Consider the following 19,466-nt stretch of genomic DNA (forward strand, 5'->3'; position numbering starts at 1 on the left):
TTAACTTTCACTCTTTTTTTTTTCTTTTTTATTTAGTTTTTTTTAATATTTAGATAATTATTAAAGTTAGGAGACGTCATTTTTCTATCTTAAATTTAAATACTATAATTCATTAATTATGATAATTAAATTAAACTACCTCAATTTTATGGTAAATTAAAAAAAAATTGCTTAATAATTTTCCTCCACATATTATTACGATCCTGAAATTTATATGGAATATTAAAAATACTAATTAATATAGTTTACTTTTAGAATTTAATAAAAGAATTATAAAATTAATGGATTAAATTAAAAGTATATGTATTTAAAATTTATTATGTTCATTTATTTTGTGACAGAAACAGACAAGAGTTATAGATCAGGCTTGCTATATCTTTGCATCTGGGTTCGAACACATTTTTTGCAAGGAGAATGAGATTGGACGGTGGAGATTTTCCGATACCCATAAAATCGAACGGCTAACAAATAATGGGTAGGCAGGGGTTAATTTGGTAATTTTGACTCAACGTGAGGTGTAAATTTATTAATTATATTCGAGCAGTTATCCCGATAAGCATGTTCCGGATTTATTTATTATCTTTTTGCGCGTGGCTTCACCTGCAGCTAGTCGCGTGGGTCATGGGCAATAAATCTTACATGGCAAAAGCCCGGTCTGTTATTGGTCGCTTTTTGTTTGATATTATCATGTAAATTTCTTAAATTAAAAATTATTACATTTTCTTTAAATTTAGTTTTCATAAATTTTTATTTCTGAGAAATTATTTGATATTTATTTATTTAATTAATTGTAATAGTTTAGTATATTAAAATTTAGATCTAAATAAGAAAAATAATAAATGACGGCGTGAGTCCGCAGAGTTAACGGCGTTTAAGACAGAGCAGAACGACGAAAACATCGGCGAGTAATGAGAGAAGCTTTTGGGTGTGGTTTTTGTTGAAATTTAAATAAAAATGACGTGGAAAAAAATAAAAATCCAAGTCATCGTTTCTTTATTTTTTCACCGTTTCCTTAACACGTAAGACGAAAAGTCAAGGTTCGACCATTTGAAAGGAATCTTACGTGGATGTCCCAAGATGCCTTAAGATCTCAACCGTCCATTATCACCCATCACTAAATTCGGATTTAATCCTACAAATACGCTGCACCTCTCAATAAATTCTAAATTAATTTTTATGGTTAGTATTTAATTAAAAATATTAATAATAATGTTTTTTTTTTTTTTGTTAGGATTTTACTTAAAATTAAGTTAGTAGGACTAAAATAATATTTTAATTAAATCTATTTTAGTTCGAGAATTTGTAGGTCTGTTTTATTTTGATATCGAACTTGAAGAAAATGAACGTTTTGATGTAGCTTCACGTGAGTGTACTAATACTAATGTTGTAATGTGAGATATTCAGTTTTCATCCATTTTATTTTTTTAGTTTAACGAGGGGAGAATAAAGAATTAAACGGTTGATATTTAAAATGATAATTGATGTCTTATTCATTAAATTTATATACTTATTGACTTTTATAACCTCATAATTAACGTAATTATTGGTACCTAAACTTTAGGTGAAAAATAATATGGCAAGTTAGATATTAGGTAAGTTAAAGATGCCAATTTATTTATATTCTTTTTAAATGTCCAACGACCAAAAATATTTTTTAGACGTAGTTCAATTAGGTAGGTTATCAATTTTTTCAACTCAAATAACTCTTAGAACTCAACGCAACCATAAAAGTAAAATAAATATTTGTATGTAAGACTTTAGAGTAAGCAAAAATGTTTTTTTTTTATAAAAAAAATAGTAATAAATTTGAGTTGGTTCGGTTCAACTTTGATATTGTCCTTTTTAGACTTTCCCTGTTGTGTTTTCCCTCAAGGTTTTTAAAATATGTCTGTTAACGATATGTTTTTACAGCCTTATAAAAAATGTTTTGTTCTCCTCTCTAATCGAAGTGGGATCTCACAATCCACCTTGTTTAGGGCCCAACGTCCTCATTGGTACTCGTTCCTCTCTTCAATTGATATCATTTCTCTCTTCAATCGATGTGGGATCTTACAAAATTAAAGTTTACGAAGATTTAGATATCTTGAGTAAGAAGCATACAAAATTAGGTAACTTAAAAATGAAAAATGGGGGAAGAAGAGTAAATTTTAGTTTGAGTGAAGAATTATGTAAGAGAACCCTTTTGTTTCTCTTTGCTTATTGTCTGAGTGATATCAACTTTTTCACATTTCATGTCAACCTTTTGGTTAGAAATGTTTGTATATAAATGAAATTCGTTTTGTTTCTCGTTCTAAGTGCACAGTACAAGTATTGAAAGTCGAGTTGCTTAAGTTGAAAAAGTTTGTTGGTACTTGCACGGTCATAAAGATAAGTTGAAAAAGTTGTCAAAGTTGGTTAAGTATTTAATGTCCTCGTTCAAACATTTGTTAGCATCTAAATTTGCTTTTTGACAAACAACCCATTCCGAGAAATCATATATACATTCAAGTTTTAAAAGAACTTTTGATCGGGGAAAAGTTTTTTTTCTCGTCCTCGTTCTATGAGAAGTTATATTAAACTCATCGAATCATACGAAAACCACATAAATTATGAATTATACCACCAAGAACAACAAAACATTGGTAGAAAAAGGTGAAGGATTGATCAAAATAAGTGGCAAAGATTTTGATAACAAAGTTACAAAGTGTAAAAGCTCTATGTATTTATAAACAAACAACACATTAAGAACTATAATATCAAATGCTGAAAGATATCACCAACTATCTGAAGAAGCCAAGCAAATAACACAAGAGGAGAGGAGAGGAGAGGAGAGCTTTAATCTGTCGACGACAAGTTCCCGTATTGCCAGGGGTTGAATTCGATCGATTTAACGTCAACCTCGTCGTTACTGCTTGAACCAGAGCTATCGATCTCAGTTCGATGTTTGGTGTATAAACCATTATATTGGTAGATTTCTAAGTCGCCCCACGGAGTCGATGTAACTTCTTCGGTTAAATCAAACCATCTGGGCTTATAACTCTGTCCTTTCGCCTCTCGAGTTCTCTTTTCAGCTCGTTGCCTCTCTTCCAAACTGACCACACGAAAAATGCATGAAATCCTAACCCAGAATTTGAATTGATGAAAGAAAGCTTAAAGAAAGGATTGGAACGGTTGAGGAACGAACCTGCTCTTTTCTGATCCTGCTTTGGATAGATCACCCTTCTCTAAGGCGTATCTATCAGGGCGCAACCGTGAATCCGATGCCAACAACTTCTTAGGGGCGGTATCGAAACTATTGATCTTATGTGCAAAGTGTGTGTATTGATATTTGTCGTTCTCGGGTGTCTTAGCGACATGCCAAACCTAGAGAATGAATACAATAATAAGACAACAAAACACGAAAGCTATAATCGAATTTCGACCACGAGACAACAAAATTACCTCTTTTAGTTCTGTGTTTGGAAGTGGCTCCCCTTCCATATCACAAGGTTGGTAACTCATAGACTCGTTCCATTTCCCCGTCATCAAAATTTTGGGTTCCTCGGCCGAGTTATAAACATAACCATCAACTTCATAACGCCCGGCACTGCAATAAAAAATAACAGTTAACGGTGAGATGGAACGTGGCGTAAACACTTTTATGAACTACCCAAGATTCTGCATATGAACACAGTAACACCAGTCAGATTTTTCAATTACAACGCCATCTACCTATAACGATCGCGATCAGTACAGAACTTATAACGATAAGAGAGTGATAGGAAAACGATTCTTACCCGAACCATCCACATGGTTGAAAATATAGTACAACTTTATCGCCCGTAGCTAAATTGGTCATTATCATCTCTCCAGGTGAATCGACCCAGGTCCTTCCAAATATCAAGTTGTTAACTTTAGTGGGCGGTGGCACCAAATCTAATACTACACCGTCTCGTTTGAGAGTCACCCGTGTTCTGCAAACGTCGAAACCATATCATCATCTAATCTAGCATTATCAAACATCGGGGACGGAGTTGAATACAAAAAGGCAATTACCGATAACAGTTGGAATTCAAGAGGCTACATATGGGATAAATTGAAAAGAAACATAAGAATCTCCATGTAAATTATTGGACTGGCAATGATTGCCCATGTAAGTGGCTGATATCTAACTTTGAGAGGGGAACGAGTGTCAGCGATGACGGTGGGCCTCGAAGAGGGTGGATTGAGAGATTCCACATTGATTGGAGACGGAAAGAGTGCCAGCAAGGACGCTGGGCCCCGAAGGGGAAGTGGATTGTAAGATCCCATATCGATTGGAGAGGAGAACAAGTATCAGCAAGGACGCTGGTCCCAGAGGGAGGTGGATTGTGAGATCCCACATCGATTGGAGAGGGGAACAAAACATTCTTTATAAGGGTGTAGAAACCTTTTACTAGTAGATGCATTTTAAAAACCTTGAAAGGAAGCCCAAATAGGACAATATCTGTTAGCGGTGGGCTGAGATTGTTACACAAATAAAATATTCAAATATTTGAAGCATGTGAACGGGAGTTTGAACGAATGATCTTAAGTATACCTAAGTTTATAACGTATAACGTGCTCCTTTCACTCCTAGGAGTGAATGAACGAAATGAAGGGATAAACAGAGAGAGTGAACATTAGAATTAAAACTTTACCTTCCAACAGGATAGACATCCAGCGAGTTCCCTAAAAACTTGGTTTTCAACTTCGAAGTCACATCGTAACAAAAATGCTCGTTCTCAGCGTGCCCAGCACTCATCGGGGGGTGATGACTCACCTGAAAACACACAAGAACGAACTAGAACGTAAATAGTTGCATACAACTTTCTAACTCATGAAGAACTTGGAAAATCGACGTTCGAAGTTCACCTGCTCGGAAAGAAAACTGATCCCATTATGATTAGTCAATTCATAGGTCTCTCCAAGAATAGGATTAAAAGGCTTCCAAGTCCTTTGATAAGCATAATACACTGATATAGCCCATGATGCTGCAACAAGCGAGGAACAATAATGCCTCCATGACTTAATGATCATAGGTCTAAGTAGGTCGGTCGGCTGGCCGACCTTTAAGCCATAATAAGATTTCGATACTTACATGCATATACCAACCGCATATAAGGGTCCTCGGATTCATCCGCCAGATTCAACAAGTGCGAATATTCCATTAACTGTGATAATTATTCAAGTATGAAAAGGTTTGAACAAGAACATAAAATGGAATGCCAAAAGAAAAAACAAACCTCAGCCATTTTCTGAATCATTGTCATTGGTTCAAAGATGATTACTGGAAGAGTGACCATCGATGTGACGTCCGAACCAATATACTTGTGCATCACCTTCCAGTAATTTTCGCGATCCTTTATTACCCAAACCAAAAAGAAAACAACTTTTTAATGAACTTATGGAAATATACAAGGAGTAGAAGACATAACTCCTAGCTTCCAACCTCTTGTTTCCATCTTCCTCTCTGAGCTTCCTCTTCTGCATCTTCTTTGCCTCCTTCTGGATTTATAACTTCTACGCCTTCGTAGCCGAGAAACCTGAGAGTGGAGAGAAGCATGGTATTCGTGAGTCGAACTCTCTAACATTGATACGAACTGTGTGTTAATGCAATACAGGGACTAGAAAGATATGACTCCAGAAAAGTATTTGCGAGGTAAAACAATCAAAGCACACTGATAAAACCACAGAAAACAACGTTAATAGCACAACTAGGTCTGAGAGGGATGACGTTTATGTACAGTGCCATTGATAATAGTTGTTGCTTAACTTTGAGTTTAGCTGACAGAAAGTTGAGAAAAAGAAAGAATTGACAAGCTTTCTAGCGAAAATCATCTAGAAGAATTGTGAGATCCCATATCGATTGGAGAGAGGAACGAGGGACAACGAGGACGCTGGGCCTTTTAGGGGGGTGGATTGTGAGATCCCATATCGGTGGGAGAGGGGAACGAATCATTCTTTGTAAGGGTGTGGAAACCTCTCCCTAACATATGTGTTTTAAAAACCTTGAGGGAAAGCCCAAACACTGAGCAGTGTGCCAGCGAGGACGCTAGACCCTGAAGGAAGGTGGATTGTGAGATTCCACGTCGGTTGGAGAGGGGAACGAACCTTTCTTTATAAGGGTGTGGAAACTTCTCCCTAACATACACGTTTTAAAAACCTTGAGGGAAACTCCAAACACCAAGCGGTGTGCTAATGAGGACGTTGGGTCCTGAAGGGGGTGGATTGTGAGATCCCACGTCGGTTGGAGAAGGGGATGATTAACACGTCTAGAGCATAGAAGCCACTATCCAAATAACAAACCATACAAAACAAGGAAAGCACAACAACGACGAAGCAATTCAACCTTGAAATGATGATATTGAGCAATGAGACTGTCACCAGGTTCAATAGCTCTAGGACCTTTCTCCAAGTTATGAGATCAAATTTAATTAAAACCTTACACTGTCATCATCAAGAAGCTAAACCTCACAGCACACAGATATTAAGCAGAAAAAACTTCATTGATCCTTCAAAATCTCAATCAAGGAAACGTACCAAGATCAGATTCATTCAAAAGGAGAAGAAAAGAAGGAACTTCTATAGACAGTATTAGTTCAAAAGAACGAATCACAACACCGATGAGATAATTGTACATACAAATTCAGGGATAAGAGACAATAATTTAAAGAACTAAGAGCAATAGAAGCGGAAACAACAACGATTAAAGCTTAAAAAACCCAGAAATTCAGATACCAATCCAGAAACAAGGAAGTACCCATTAACAGATCGGTGCATGGCGTTGCTAAGCTTGGAAATTCCAGAAGTCATGGCAGCAAAGAAGCCACCCTTACTCTCATTCTTCTCAGGGGTACCCATAATTTTGCTACCCACTTGGGATAAACACGCTAGTTCGGAGAATCAGAAGCGGCTGCAGGCGAGGTGTAGAAGGAAAATTGAAAAAAAAAGGGATTAGGGGTTCGATGATCGCGAAGAGGAAGAGATCGATCTCCGATTGAAAGAACAGAGAGAAGAAAAGGGGAAAAGGGGATTGAAATGGCGGTGTTTTGGGTTTTGGGAAGGCAAAATCACGAATTAACGTCCAGAATTGAAGTCAAAACAGAGGGAAAATAACCGGAAAGTGGCTGGCAGTGGCTGCCCTCTCCTCTTTCAACTGGTTGGCTTGGCTTTGCTGGCCCTCCAACGCCGTCCACGCCTCTTTAAGCAACGTCCCTTTTATTACACTTTTGCCCCACTCCCATGTCCTTTTAACATACATACATACGCAAAGTTCCAAGCTTTTTATATGGGTATGTGTTATTTGTTAGAACTAAAAAAATCCCAACTTTCTTATACAAATCAATTCTACACCTTCAATTAGAGATTCCAAAAAAAAAAAAAAAAAAAAAAAAAACCCTTTTAACCCTCAAAATCAATTATTGCCTTGTTGTCCCTTAAAATGTTCCTAAAGCTCGAGTTTTTACCTCCAAATTTAATTCGTTAATACCTATTAAAACTATGATTCTTAATACAGTCACAATATACTCCAACAACTTGTACTCTCGTTCAAAAAATTATTAGTAATTGTATAAAATATTAGCCATAATTATGAGTACAAAATAGACATTTATAAATATAAATACCCAAATAAATGAAAATTTAATATAGATTATTGGAATTCTTTCTTAGAATATGGTAATTAATTAATTCTACATTTATTTAGAAGCTTCTAGAGGTCTACTTATTAATTTCTAATTATTCTTCTTAATGAAAGGTAGGCAATAAATTTTAAATTACTAACCATTTCTCTTATTTTAATTAAATTGATTTAAAATTAAAAGTTGACATTTTTTTAAATTAAAGTTGAAAAATAAAAATTAAAAAGAAAAATATCGGAATCGGACCCGACACCCGGTCGGATCCGGATGAACGGTGCATGGAATCTGTGGAATAAACAAAGGCTGCCATGGACAGCAAGCAAAAGTTCTTCACGTTTCCATAAAATTACAATTTCCCATTCCAGATTGAATCGATTTCGAATTTTTATTAAAATAAATCGGAAGAGATCTACAGAAAGCCGTCTCGTTAATTTGTTTATTCCATTCCCCCACTCTTTCATGCTGTTCTTGTTTCTCCAAAACCCTAGCATCTTCTGATCTTTATCTCTAGATTTCAGTTCATACTCCACTGGTTTTCTCGAATTTTCTCTCGATTTCTCGATTTCCGAATAGTCGGCATGAAGGACGGGAAGTCGATTAAGGTTAATTCTCAGTTGCAGCATCAGAATGGTCACTTGCCGCCGTTCAAATTGGCGAATTTGTTCGATCCAGAGGCTTCTTGGGATAAGGTTTTTTTTAGAACTCTGCTCTCTTCTGAATTCTGTTACTTCAAGCGAAATGAAGTCTTTGTTGGTTCAAGTTATTGCTTGTTCTGCTGTTGTGAATTTTAGACTATGCATTACCCATGAACGGATTGAGATAGTTTTCCATGATCGTAGTGTCTACTGTTACAAAGATTGAGTGGAAAAGTAGGCATGAATTAGATCATTTTATACTTGGTATCTGAAATCAATTGGTTGGGGAAATTCTTATTAAACTAGCTATGAATTGTTGTCAACGCAGGATCAACTGGGAGATGTCTTGCATTGGATGCGACAGTCGGTTGCGCTTGTATGTGGGCTGCTTTGGGGTTCGGTGCCTCTGGTTGGAGGGATTTGGTTCATCTTGTAAGTTGCCATTTACCTCTTTTGGACACTTGTTTCTGAATGAAACCTCCCTTATTAACACTTACTAATTAAGTCATTACAAGCATTTTAAATTGCTTTCCAAGTGTTATTTTAGAACTGAACATCATGAAAATGTTGAAAATGGTTTAGCTAATCAAGAACACTTTTGGTCTTGAGTTCTGAACACCAGACACACTATTAGTACCTTTGGGGTGTATTTAGTCTTCTTCGACTGTTTGTGTGTTTGTTCCTTCTTACCTTCATTAGTAATTCACAGATCCTTTTGACTCAACATCTTGATCTTTTTCAGTAAGTTGGCCAGTTCTTTAAAATGAATTGGTAGAGACATATGTTTACCCTTGATCAAGAGGTCAAAAATTCTAAGCTCCCCACTGCCGCATGTTGTTGAACTCAAAAAATGAATCTTTAGTCCAATATGTTAGCATCCCTAATTGCATGACTCCGTGTATTCTCTTAAGAGATAAGACTCAACAACAATAGAAAATTTGACTATCTTGTTGTAACAGCCTAGGTCCACCACTAGCCAATATTGTTCTCTTTGGACTTTCCCTTTCGAACTTCCCCTCAAGGTTTTTAAAACGCGTCTGCTAGGGATAGGTTTCTACATCCTTACAAAGAATGTTTCGTTTCCCCTCTCCAACCAATGTGGGATCTCACAATGAGGACACTGGGCCCCAAAGGGGGGTGGATTGTGAGATCTCGTATTGGTTAGAGAGGGAAACGAAGCATTCTTTATAAAGGTGTGGAAACCTCTCCCTAGCATACGGGTTCTAAAAACCTTGAGGGGAAGCCCGAAAGGGAAAGTCCAAAGAGAACAATATTGGCTAGCGATGGGCATGGGCTCTTACACTTGTACTGTCATTATCTGAACATAGGTTACATATTCATAATGTATTTTTTGAATTCTCTCTGCAAAACATTTCTTTTCTTGCACTTGGAAACTTGAGTCAATTTTATGAACTTGGTCTCATTTTCAGATTCTTGGTGATATCAACCACAATGGTATATGGATACTATGCAATGATTTTGAAAGTAGACGAAGAAGAATTCGGGGGTCATGGTGTCCTCCTCCAGGAAGGGCTTTTTGCTTCCATAACTCTGTTTCTGGTAATCTTATGGCATCTTTTAACACTCCCTCTCTGTCTTCTGATGAATCTTTTGTTAGTTCAAGTGCTCATTTCCATCTCTTCTCTGTTGTTCAGCTTATGTGGACTCTCGTTTACAGCTTGGGACACTTCTGACAATGGTTTTGTCATCGTTCTCGATATCGAGCGAAGCAATGGTAGGGATGTTATCGCCACTGTTGCTTGCTTTTTTTTATTAGTGATTGTGCAATAGTTTGCCTTAGAAGGAAGTGTCCACGATGTAGAATTGGATTAATTTCATTAAAATTACAACTTACAAAATTTTAGTATTTATTATTGATTCTGTTAAACCCAATTCAATCTTCTTCAAAGAATAAATTCTTTAAACAAATGCAGTTGGTTCCTCTTTTTTTTCCCTTTATTCTCTGCTACATTAGGTTGATGTTTAAGAATATGGTCGCCATTCAAATCAGTTTATTTTTTTCGGGTCTGCACCCATCCTAAGGCTTGAACATTTGAAGGTTCGTTGTTAAGCTCATGTAAAGATCGAACACACACGACTTCTGGATAGGTGTTAGGGACAGTGCCTTAGGCAACAAGCTGTTCTTGAGGGTGTTAAGTAATTTGATTTTTCTCCTGTAGTTATTTGAATGTAAATGATAACTTATTTTAGACTTGTAAGTTTTTTGGTTTACATATATTCTTCAGAAACAATTGTCAACATTGATATTTAATGATTTTAGAGAATATGATTAAAAAGTTGGAAGATGCAAGAAATCTGAATGTCTAATCACATGGATTTAGAAACTTAGAAGGCACGATGAGAATATTATAAGTTTCCTACAATTTTCCAATTGTTTATGACCAACTATCAGTTCTTGGGCTGGGAGATAAAAGATTACAAATTGAATATGCAAACCACATTGGATGAAGATGATGAAAGACTATGAACTACTGGTAGCAGCTAACTTGATTTGTAATCACCAAGAATCATGTGGTGGAATATAGACAAGTTGCTCTTACGTCTGGAGTTGACATCCTACAGCTATCTTTGGCGCCTTCTTTTACCCCTTACGAAGTAGATGCGCCCATAAACCCATTGTCGACCTTGTCTTGAGCTCGATTTCTGCACAATACCAACCTCAGATTAAGCGTCTTTCTCTTCAGACGTTTCTTGGTAGCAAATGTAAACCAGAAGCAGATAGGAGTATTAGTTTTATAGCCACCGAGTGTTAATTGACTAGAAATTTCAGGGATGAAAATCCTTTCCCCTGTCCTAAGGAGAAGGAGATACTATTCAGAAAAATGCCTCAATGGAAAAGTATCCAATTCTTAGTACGATCACTTTCACCTTGAATTCCTCGGGGAAAAGGAATTATTAGTTAAACAAAAGCAAAATTACCTCAAACTTGATCCGGAATTCCAACAAGCATTCACAAACATGACAGTCTGATCTATGAGGAGAGCCATTGGCACGATCTGATCTCACAAATGCAAACACCTAAAAGAGAGTAATTTCAACAGGTAATTCTATATAGCAATAAGGGAAAAAATGCATACAGGAATGGATCCAAAGCCATTATTCAACATATTGATGGATAAACATACTTCTTCTCCACAATTTGGGCAAGCTCCTTTAAGGGCCACCAAATCATTTCTCCACAAGCCCTGAAGTACTCCCACTGCAGCAATAGCCAAACCAACAGCCAGTAAATAGTCTGAAATGAGCTAGCATAACCATGAACATGAGAGCCTAATGAAGAAAATTAGATTTCTGAGATTGCCTTCTTCAGTTCATGTAATGTATAGGAGCAACAATTTACCAGAAGCTGTAGCAATTGGGTAGCCAATCAGAGACCCAAATGCTATGAAGAGGATAGCATTTATAGCTGAAAGAAACTCAAATGCAGATCCTTGGCTGTTATAGGAAAGTCCTAAACTGAGTGGATCCTTGAAAACTAAATCAGCTGTGCAGATTAGGGGAACAAGACATGCTGAACAGCCAAGTGCCAGGAACACCGACCATATGCCTGCTAATGCTAGAACCTGTGATAGATCTTCCTGCCCTACATCCATGTCATTGAATATTCAAACGAAGCAAGCAAAAAGGGAAAACAGAGGGCGATTTTTGATGATAAACCAAACTTTATCCTAAGAACCATTAGCTGAAGAAAGAAAGAAATGAGAAGAAAAATCACCTCAGCATCCGCATACGTCGATTGGCGTCTAAGACTGCAACGAGGATATTTGACCACAGATTTTGAACCAAACCACCTCAGTTTCAACTGATTCAATGAAATTGAAAAATTAGAGGAGAGTGACTAATTCAACGAGAAACTAATCCCTTTCCCGAGCTTACCTCGACTCTGTCGAACATATCATCAACGATCAACGGTTGACCACTGTAATACGCATCCCTAGCCTAAGCAAAATGAAAATCAAACAAGTTCAACACCAAGAAGAGACGTCGAGAATAAAGAAAGTGAAAGGAAAGGCGTAATCCACAAACCTGAAGGTAAAGAGCCTCAAGGGTTTCTTTACTGGCGGTCTCGATGGGGCCAACGAATATGCAAGAGGGGCCTTGAACGAGTTCGTCGGAAGAGGAAAGGGCGTTGTTGGCAGTCCTGGCGGAGAATCGAACAAGATGAAAGGGGTGGGCGGAGCGAATGGTTCTGGTGAGTTCGGAAACGGTGGGTTTGGTGAGATTGCGAAAGAAGGAGGTGCGTGTGGCGGCCATGGACGGTGGTCGTGAACATGAGACGGAGATGTTATCAGGTCGGAGTTATAGAGGGAATTTGGAAGGGACAAAGAATTTATGGTGGAAAATGGGTTTCTGGTTCTCCAGAATCTGTCTTCTTCTTCAAATTTTGAGTTCTTTCACTCCTCTCTGTGGGGCTAATAGTAATGGCCATGACTATGCTTTCGTCGTTGCTTCTCAATTATAAATTACTTTTCCAATTTTACTGTTTATTTAAAATACATTTTTTAATTATCTATTTTTTTTTTTTTAATTTCAAAAAATACTCATAAATCTTTTTTAGTCAAATTAAATTTTTATTAAATAATAAACTCAATTTAATCCATTCCTTTAAAATATTCCTTTAAAATATTTGTTCTTTGTTTATATATATCCAAAAATATAAAAATATATATTTTAAAATTAACCACAAAGTTAGTTTGGACCAACTCAATTTTAGATAAACAACGAATCAACACCCAACCAAATCTAAATAAGTTCATAACCGAATCTAACTCGTATGGGTTGGGTTAGATTGATTAGACTTTTCTAAGAAATCAAATATTTTAAACACTGAGTCGTTTTGATATTGATTTAGAAGGCCTTTTGCTCCTCCCTCGCCTTGCCTTGCCTTCCTTATCATCCGAGTCTTCAAGCTCGTTGAGCTCGTTTCCATGTCGAGCCACAATCTCTACCTCTACACTAGACTTTGGCCTTGTTGTGACAATAAGAGTGGGACAGTTCATGGGGGGGGAAAGAAAGTTTGTCATAAGAAAAGAGATACAGGGAACTCTGAGATTTGAGAGATGAGGAAGACAAGTTTTTGTGTTAATTCCATAATCTGAGCTAGGCACAGACTAGACTAGTTTGTTGTATGAAGAAGACAAGACTACTAATGTGGCATATACATGGCTCATCAAACAATCATGGCACAAGACCTCTCTCTATCAGTATCTACTTTTATGTCTTTTACTAACACACATCAATTGCAGAGCTGAGAACATATCTGTTGTAGCTCCGGGGAGCTACTGGCTATCGAATAGGAGCCGCTTCTCCCGTTGCTTAGGCACGTCATGTTCAGCTGATTCCCCAGTCGACTCGACTGCAATAATGTTACAAAGTTTAGAAATGTCAAGCTTTCTTTCCTTTTCTTGAACAGGGGAGGGAGGACGTTGAGCTTTAAAGGATTGGTTTTCTATATACATTGACGTTTTCGAGTCATCCATCGTAATTTCGAAAAACAGTTTCAGAAACAAATGCAGAAACGTATTTGAAAAGTGTCTCCGAAACAGGCATGTTGAGAAATACGATTTTGACATTTCAAACTGCATAGAAAATCGAGATGACTAAGAGGTTTGTGTAACGGTCCAAGCACACCGCTAGCAGATATTATCCTCTTTGAGTTTTCTCTTTCGGGCTTCCTCAAGGTTTTTAAAACGCTAGGAGGTTTGATTTCCAACTCCTTTTCAATAGAGCCCAAACAGGCCAACCCACCCACATTTTAGAGAAAAAAGGAGATTCATATTCAATCTAATGTATAGACAACTCGAACCGATCAGACATTGACATTAGTTTTGGGCACGACACTTTCGGCTACAGAACATGTGTAAAGTTCATGGTAAACTAGGATTTGAACAGATTTGAGGCAAGAGAAGAGCAGTTAGTTACCTCACAAGTGAACCTCTGTGAGTTGCAGTTCCATTTTGATGTGGGAATGCAGCTCAAATAATGGCACCACGAACAGTGATCGTTCAAATTTTCCCCTCTAAAGAGAAAGACCAAACCAACTGCAAACCTGTTGAAGTAAACAACTACATGAATTCAGCAGTTCAAACACAAGAACTTCAAATGAGATGAAATGCAAAATAAGCATTTACCAAGCAATCAGTAACACCAGAGACACAATCCATAGCACATACTGATATGGCTTATACTTAGATACCGAAATTGAATTATATCTACGAGGTGCATCCCGTTGGCTAACCCATTCAAACTGAGGGCGTACCAAAAACACGAACCCGAGAAGAAAACCCGAGATAAATCCTCCAATATGAGCATAATTATCAACATGAGGAAGCACTCCCACGGCCAAATTGATTATGATGATGAAGAGGAGAGTCAACAAGGCTGCAAGCTTCATCAAAGATTTTGAGTCAGTTACTAGACAATGCATAGATTGTCATCAAGTGACTTTTCCATTTCGAACTTCGTTTACCTTATTTGCATATATTGTCCAATTCGTAAGGAGCTCCGACAACATGCCTCCTAGGAGACCAAAGAGAGCACCTGAAGCACCTACTGAGATACCCGACTGAATAAACAGAGACGACAACAAACTCCCACCGAACCCGGATACAACGTATATCATCCCAATTCGAACTATAGATAAGAAAAAATGAACACAGAAACAAAATCATCACTGTTCTACAATAAGAATATGAAGCTGTTATCAGAAAAAGAAACTATATGGTCTGAATGAGGTTAATTACAATATCAATGCTTTCGTTGTTTGGTAAAAACACTCATGAAATCTTAATAAGGCATTGAATCTTGAAGAACAATTTCGAACAAATAGCGTTCATACCGAAACCGAATTCTTGCTCGAGGTGAATTCCAATGAAAACAAGACTGAGCATATTAGCAAGTATATGGAACACCCCTGCATGTAGCCACATACAAGAGATCAGTCTCCATGGCTGGTGCCCATAAACCACTTTATCAACTTCCAGAGCACCCATCTTTTCTAATCTGAAATATGGAAATTCAATAGAGTGACAATTGAGAAAGAAAGCTCCGATGCAATATCATATAGCAGATGAATTCATTCACCCACATAATCCTAACCTAATGGCACCAGAAATCTCAACAAAAGTTCACCAACTAGCAACGTTTACTGATACACACATCATTTTGTGCAGCCATGTTCATCTTCAAATTACATTCAAACAACAAAATGATATTGCCATCTCTACACTGTTCTGAAACTAGATAGAACATAACACAATGATCCCCAGATGATTTGAACAGAAAAAGAAATTTCAGATTCAGAGACCATAACACAATCAAATGCAACAATGGAGAGAATCCAGATTCATTATCATTACTCATCTTCCATCGATAAACAGTAGACTAATTAGAAAGAAACCCAACGAAACCCCAATGGCAGAAATAGAAACTCACGTTGAAGAAGAAGGGCCAAGAAGGGGATTCTCTTTAAGTGGCTGAAACGAGAATCTGCCCAAAAATCTACCGACGCAAGAGGCAGAGTTCTTAGGGCAATCGTTAACGTACATAGAAATAAAGAACACAACGGAATTCGCAGCCACAAACATCGGCACCAACCACGAAACCCACTTCTTAAACGGCTGGAACAGATCAAATCCGGCCGTAAAACTCGTCGACGGCCGTAATCTGGCAGGCGCCGTCAAAGGCCGTTGATCCGCCGGTTGAAATTCCGGGTCCTCATGAAGAGAATGGCACTTGATTTCAACGTGGGCGACGGGTGTATCCCTCGCCATGAACAAGATTGGATTAGAAACAGAAGATGTGTAATCAAATTCTAGAGGCGGAGGAACCCCATTTGGGGTCAGTTGCAGAATCGATTGAATCGATTGAATATGAAATTAAGGGGAAGAGATTGATGGGTGCCACGGTTTGAGTCTAATGTTGGTTGATTTGGAGGGAATGGGTAGCCGAATCGTCGGAAAATCAACCAATTCTGGGCTGAAATCAGCATCAAGATTTGCTTTCACTTCAATGGAACAAAAAACTTTCTGGTGGATCTCGTGCACGTATTTGCATTATCTTCAACAGACCTTTGAATTTAGTTTTCAACACTTCATCACTTTGTTGACTAATATTTCTTCAAATCTTCATATATATTTCTTCAAATCTTCATATATATTTCTTCAAATCTATATATTGTTCAAGAACTTTTATCATTCCTTTATTTTTTGGATTAAAGCAGTGTTAAAAAGAGATTTTTTTTACTTTTTTTTTTTATTATTAAATATAGGCGATAAAGCTATAAATAAATTTTAATTACTAATTTATTGAAAGAGAAAGTTTAAGTTTAGGGGTAAAATTAAAAGGTAAAATATATATTTAATATTAAGTTATTTATTTACGAGGGAATAATAACATTGACCAAAATAATTATTTTTCCTTTTTAAGTTAACGATAAGTGACAATATTAGATTTTAAACCTAATTTCTAAGAAATATTGAAAATTTTCTTTCATATTCTTATTTTGAGTAAAGAGGAGTATATGAATGAACCAAAATCATATTCGAATGAGATTGACCCTAAGAAAGGAAAGTTAGTTCATATACTCACAAGGTGCACTCTTCTTTTCGATGACTCAATATAAGAACTTTAAAGTTAAATGTGTTTTGCTTGTAGCAATTTTATGTTGGGTGACCTCTTTGAAATTCTTCTCAGATGCATGTGAGTGAGCACAAAGCATGCTAGAAGAACTCATGTTGGTTTGTAGAGATAGTGCTCATTCGTTGGAAGGGAGAAAGGGTGAAAGTTGGTAAGTATGTGACATCCGAGTAAAGGAAGAGTATATGAATGAACCACGACCACGTCTGAATAAGAGTGATCCGAGAGGGATAAGATGATTAAGAAAGACTTAAAGAAAAATTAAAATTACAGCCTACACCCATAAGCGTGCTTTGGTTGGAACAATTCTACGTTTGCCGACTTTTTGGAAATTCTCCTGAGATGCATGTAAGTGAGGACAAAACATGATAGAAGAAGAACTCGTGTTGATTTGTGGGGATATTGTTCACTCTTAAGAAGCGAGAAACGTAGATAACTTGACCGTATCGCACGAAAAGTGGGGATAATGGGCCTTGGCGTTCAGTCATAGTCCACTTCCCAGAACTTTCTACATTGAAGGAGGCCTCAGGCCCATAATTTCTCCATTTGTGAGCCCAAATCCTTATTCCCAATTCTTAATAATTTCACCATTTGCACCCTTTACATATTTTTTTTAAGAATACACCGACAACATTTCGACCACCGAACTCAACCCGATCCAAAAATAAAGGATAAAGTTTGGTTGGGTTAGATTGGGATATGAACTCTATTTAGATCGTTCAGGTCATTAACAAAACCAACCCAAAATTTTAAGCTGATCTAAAAAAAATTCGATATTGATCCAATCTTCGTACACGCTTAGCTTTTTCATTATTTGGTACGACGTGTTTCAATTAAAGTAATAGAAGATTCTTGGATTTTGGACATCTCTTTTATGAATTTAGATGGAGTGGGAAAGAGGTTTGGGCCCCATAAAAGTGATCTAAAAAGAAGTTATTTTTTGATCACTTTTCTTTTATTGGGCTTTAAATTTTGTGGGTGTTGGGGGGTTTCTTTTCCTCCATTTACTTCAATTCAATGCTCTCTCCTTTTCCATTTGCTTTTCTAGACTTCCCTTCAATTTTGTGGTCCTTTTTCCTTTGCTCTCTATAATGCAAAGCTACTTAAATTGGTCGTTTTGTTTCGATTAAAAATGTGTTCGTCGTTCACTACACATTTTTTTTTATGTGGGTATTCCCTAGTTTTAGTGACAAATTCTTTTAACCATTACATATTCAAGATCACTTTCATTCAGCATAGTCTCGATACATTCATGTTATGACACTCGAGTAACGCATGAATACATGAATGAACAGAGACTATATCCGAATGAGGGAGATCCTAATGATACCTTTTTTGTGACTAAATTATAGAAACTTCATTTCACTTATGAATAGTCTTCACTCTTAGAAACAAATAGTATCTAATGTGACCATGTCGCAGGAGATTCAAGAAAAACAAGATTTTGAAACCTAATCTAAATCTTGAACATGAATCGTGACACATGTACTGTTTCTTTACTTAAATGTCGTACCTTATATTATGCTCAAAATATAGGTATATCATTAAATCATATTTAGTGAGTGAGATAAATTATATTGTATGGTTCATTTATTATCTTGGGAAAAATTTAAAATTTTGTGGCTCATATTTATTTTATATTTAAAGAGGGGAGAGAAACTTAACTTTGGTAAGTGAAATGAATTTGTTTGTTCAACTAACTTTTGGACAAAGACCTATTAAAAGTTATTAATGATAGCTAGCTAGCTTGGTGAGTAGCAAACTAATTACATAAATTTATTCATGTCCAAATATAATATTGGTTCGTTCGTTCATGAGAAAGTTAGATTCAAATTATTATCGATATATGCTATGATTTTAAAAACGTTAATAATAACATCGTAATTTAGCACTTTAGTTGTTCGAATAGGGTTTGCATGATATTGAGAAATAATTAGAGGGTTGATTGAGGGAGAAGCAAAAGTTGTTGATAGAATACTATTGAATGCAAGAAGCAATGTTTGGGCAAAGACAGCTTTTGAAACCTAGTTGGAAACTTGGACATCCCATGTGGTTCCATTGTTTTGTCTAAAAGATAACCATCAAATTTCATTTTAATTCAAACCATACCCCAATTCTTTCTTCTTCCTTTTTTTTTTAATAATTATTTATATAATTCTATCGTGCTATGTTCTTCACTTTCGACTTAAGCTACTATAGTTTTGCCTTTTTTCCTTTGCTAAAAAGATCTCGTATCGATAGATAGTTTAGTTTTGAATTAGTGTTCATATGACTCGGTAACCTAACTAACCCACTCTACTGTCTATCCTACCCAAGCCATAAAGGTTAAGTTAATTCAGGTGGGTTGGATTTTTTTTTAGGTCTTAACCCAAAAATAGGGTTACAATCCAACCAACTTCTACCCTACTTTTAAAATTATTATGCAGATTAAGAATACTTAATCGACCCAGTAATTCATTGTGAGCAACTTGAAGCCGTATCACCCTGACCTGGACGACGACCAGCGAAATGTAATCACGAGACCGAGCATCGATCTGAAACAAAGAGACAGCAA

General features: G+C 36.6%; 4 protein-coding genes across 4 annotated transcripts; 1 reads left to right on the top strand and 3 right to left on the bottom strand.

Moving 5' to 3' along the window:
* Positions 1 to 2,618: 2,618 nt before the first annotated feature.
* LOC111787125 (oxysterol-binding protein-related protein 3C) lies at positions 2,619 to 7,163 on the bottom strand. Its single transcript, XM_023667255.2, has 10 exons — positions 6,740 to 7,163; positions 5,429 to 5,522; positions 5,223 to 5,339; positions 5,078 to 5,150; positions 4,852 to 4,970; positions 4,638 to 4,759; positions 3,756 to 3,932; positions 3,421 to 3,565; positions 3,164 to 3,342; positions 2,619 to 3,070 (listed from the first exon to the last, which is right to left on the bottom strand). The coding sequence occupies exons 1-10, from the start codon at positions 6,838 to 6,840 to the stop codon at positions 2,815 to 2,817; spliced, it is 1,383 nt and encodes a 460-aa protein (XP_023523023.2). The 5' UTR covers positions 6,841 to 7,163; the 3' UTR covers positions 2,619 to 2,814.
* Positions 7,164 to 7,886: 723 nt separating this feature from the next.
* LOC111787457 (uncharacterized) lies at positions 7,887 to 10,183 on the top strand. Its single transcript, XM_023667424.2, has 4 exons — positions 7,887 to 8,308; positions 8,583 to 8,686; positions 9,685 to 9,814; positions 9,910 to 10,183. Exons 1-4 carry the CDS (start codon positions 8,198 to 8,200, stop codon positions 9,946 to 9,948), a joined length of 384 nt encoding a protein of 127 aa, XP_023523192.1. The 5' UTR covers positions 7,887 to 8,197; the 3' UTR covers positions 9,949 to 10,183.
* A 408-nt stretch (positions 10,184 to 10,591) lies between these two features.
* Positions 10,592 to 12,730, bottom strand: LOC111787428 (uncharacterized). Its single transcript, XM_023667387.2, has 7 exons — positions 12,302 to 12,730; positions 12,152 to 12,214; positions 11,991 to 12,077; positions 11,616 to 11,853; positions 11,401 to 11,474; positions 11,195 to 11,293; positions 10,592 to 10,918 (listed from the first exon to the last, which is right to left on the bottom strand). Exons 1-7 carry the CDS (start codon positions 12,527 to 12,529, stop codon positions 10,838 to 10,840), a joined length of 870 nt encoding a protein of 289 aa, XP_023523155.2. The 5' UTR covers positions 12,530 to 12,730; the 3' UTR covers positions 10,592 to 10,837.
* Positions 12,731 to 13,310: 580 nt separating this feature from the next.
* On the bottom strand, positions 13,311 to 16,442 carry LOC111787251 (RHOMBOID-like protein 1). Its single transcript, XM_023667326.2, has 6 exons — positions 15,710 to 16,442; positions 15,114 to 15,277; positions 14,745 to 14,908; positions 14,407 to 14,663; positions 14,198 to 14,324; positions 13,311 to 13,631 (listed from the first exon to the last, which is right to left on the bottom strand). The coding sequence occupies exons 1-6, from the start codon at positions 16,045 to 16,047 to the stop codon at positions 13,512 to 13,514; spliced, it is 1,170 nt and encodes a 389-aa protein (XP_023523094.2). The 5' UTR covers positions 16,048 to 16,442; the 3' UTR covers positions 13,311 to 13,511.
* Between the last annotated feature and the right edge of the window lie 3,024 nt (positions 16,443 to 19,466).

The sequence above is a fragment of the Cucurbita pepo genome, chromosome 2, assembly GCF_057944985.1.
Source record: "Cucurbita pepo subsp. pepo isolate OVF chromosome 2, ASM5794498v1, whole genome shotgun sequence".
Lineage (NCBI taxonomy): Eukaryota > Viridiplantae > Streptophyta > Magnoliopsida > Cucurbitales > Cucurbitaceae > Cucurbita > Cucurbita pepo.

Excerpts from the sequence above, each read along its gene's own strand:
- LOC111787125 (XM_023667255.2), bottom strand. The coding sequence starts at position 6,840 with ATGGGTACCCCTGAGAAGAATGAGAGTAAGGGTGGCTTCTTTGCTGCC. Across the intron at positions 4,760-4,851 it reads TCAGTTTTCTTTCCGAGCAG|GTGAGTCATCACCCCCCGAT; the intron begins GTGAACTTCGAA and ends GTGTGTTTTCAG. Across the intron at positions 3,071-3,163 it reads GCAGGATCAGAAAAGAGCAG|TTTGGAAGAGAGGCAACGAG; the intron begins GTTCGTTCCTCA and ends TCGTGTGGTCAG.
- LOC111787457 (XM_023667424.2), top strand. The coding sequence starts at position 8,198 with ATGAAGGACGGGAAGTCGATTAAGGTTAATTCTCAGTTGCAGCATCAG. Across the intron at positions 8,309-8,582 it reads CAGAGGCTTCTTGGGATAAG|GATCAACTGGGAGATGTCTT; the intron begins GTTTTTTTTAGA and ends TTGTCAACGCAG. Across the intron at positions 9,815-9,909 it reads CTTCCATAACTCTGTTTCTG|CTTATGTGGACTCTCGTTTA; the intron begins GTAATCTTATGG and ends TCTGTTGTTCAG.
- LOC111787428 (XM_023667387.2), bottom strand. The coding sequence starts at position 12,529 with ATGGCCGCCACACGCACCTCCTTCTTTCGCAATCTCACCAAACCCACC. Across the intron at positions 12,078-12,151 it reads ATATGTTCGACAGAGTCGAG|TTGAAACTGAGGTGGTTTGG; the intron begins GTAAGCTCGGGA and ends TCATTGAATCAG. Across the intron at positions 11,475-11,615 it reads CCCAATTGCTACAGCTTCTG|TGGGAGTACTTCAGGGCTTG; the intron begins GTAAATTGTTGC and ends CTATTGCTGCAG.
- LOC111787251 (XM_023667326.2), bottom strand. The coding sequence starts at position 16,047 with ATGGCGAGGGATACACCCGTCGCCCACGTTGAAATCAAGTGCCATTCT. Across the intron at positions 14,664-14,744 it reads GGACAATATATGCAAATAAG|CTTGCAGCCTTGTTGACTCT; the intron begins GTAAACGAAGTT and ends TCTTTGATGAAG. Across the intron at positions 14,325-14,406 it reads CTGGTGTTACTGATTGCTTG|GTTTGCAGTTGGTTTGGTCT; the intron begins GTAAATGCTTAT and ends TTACTTCAACAG.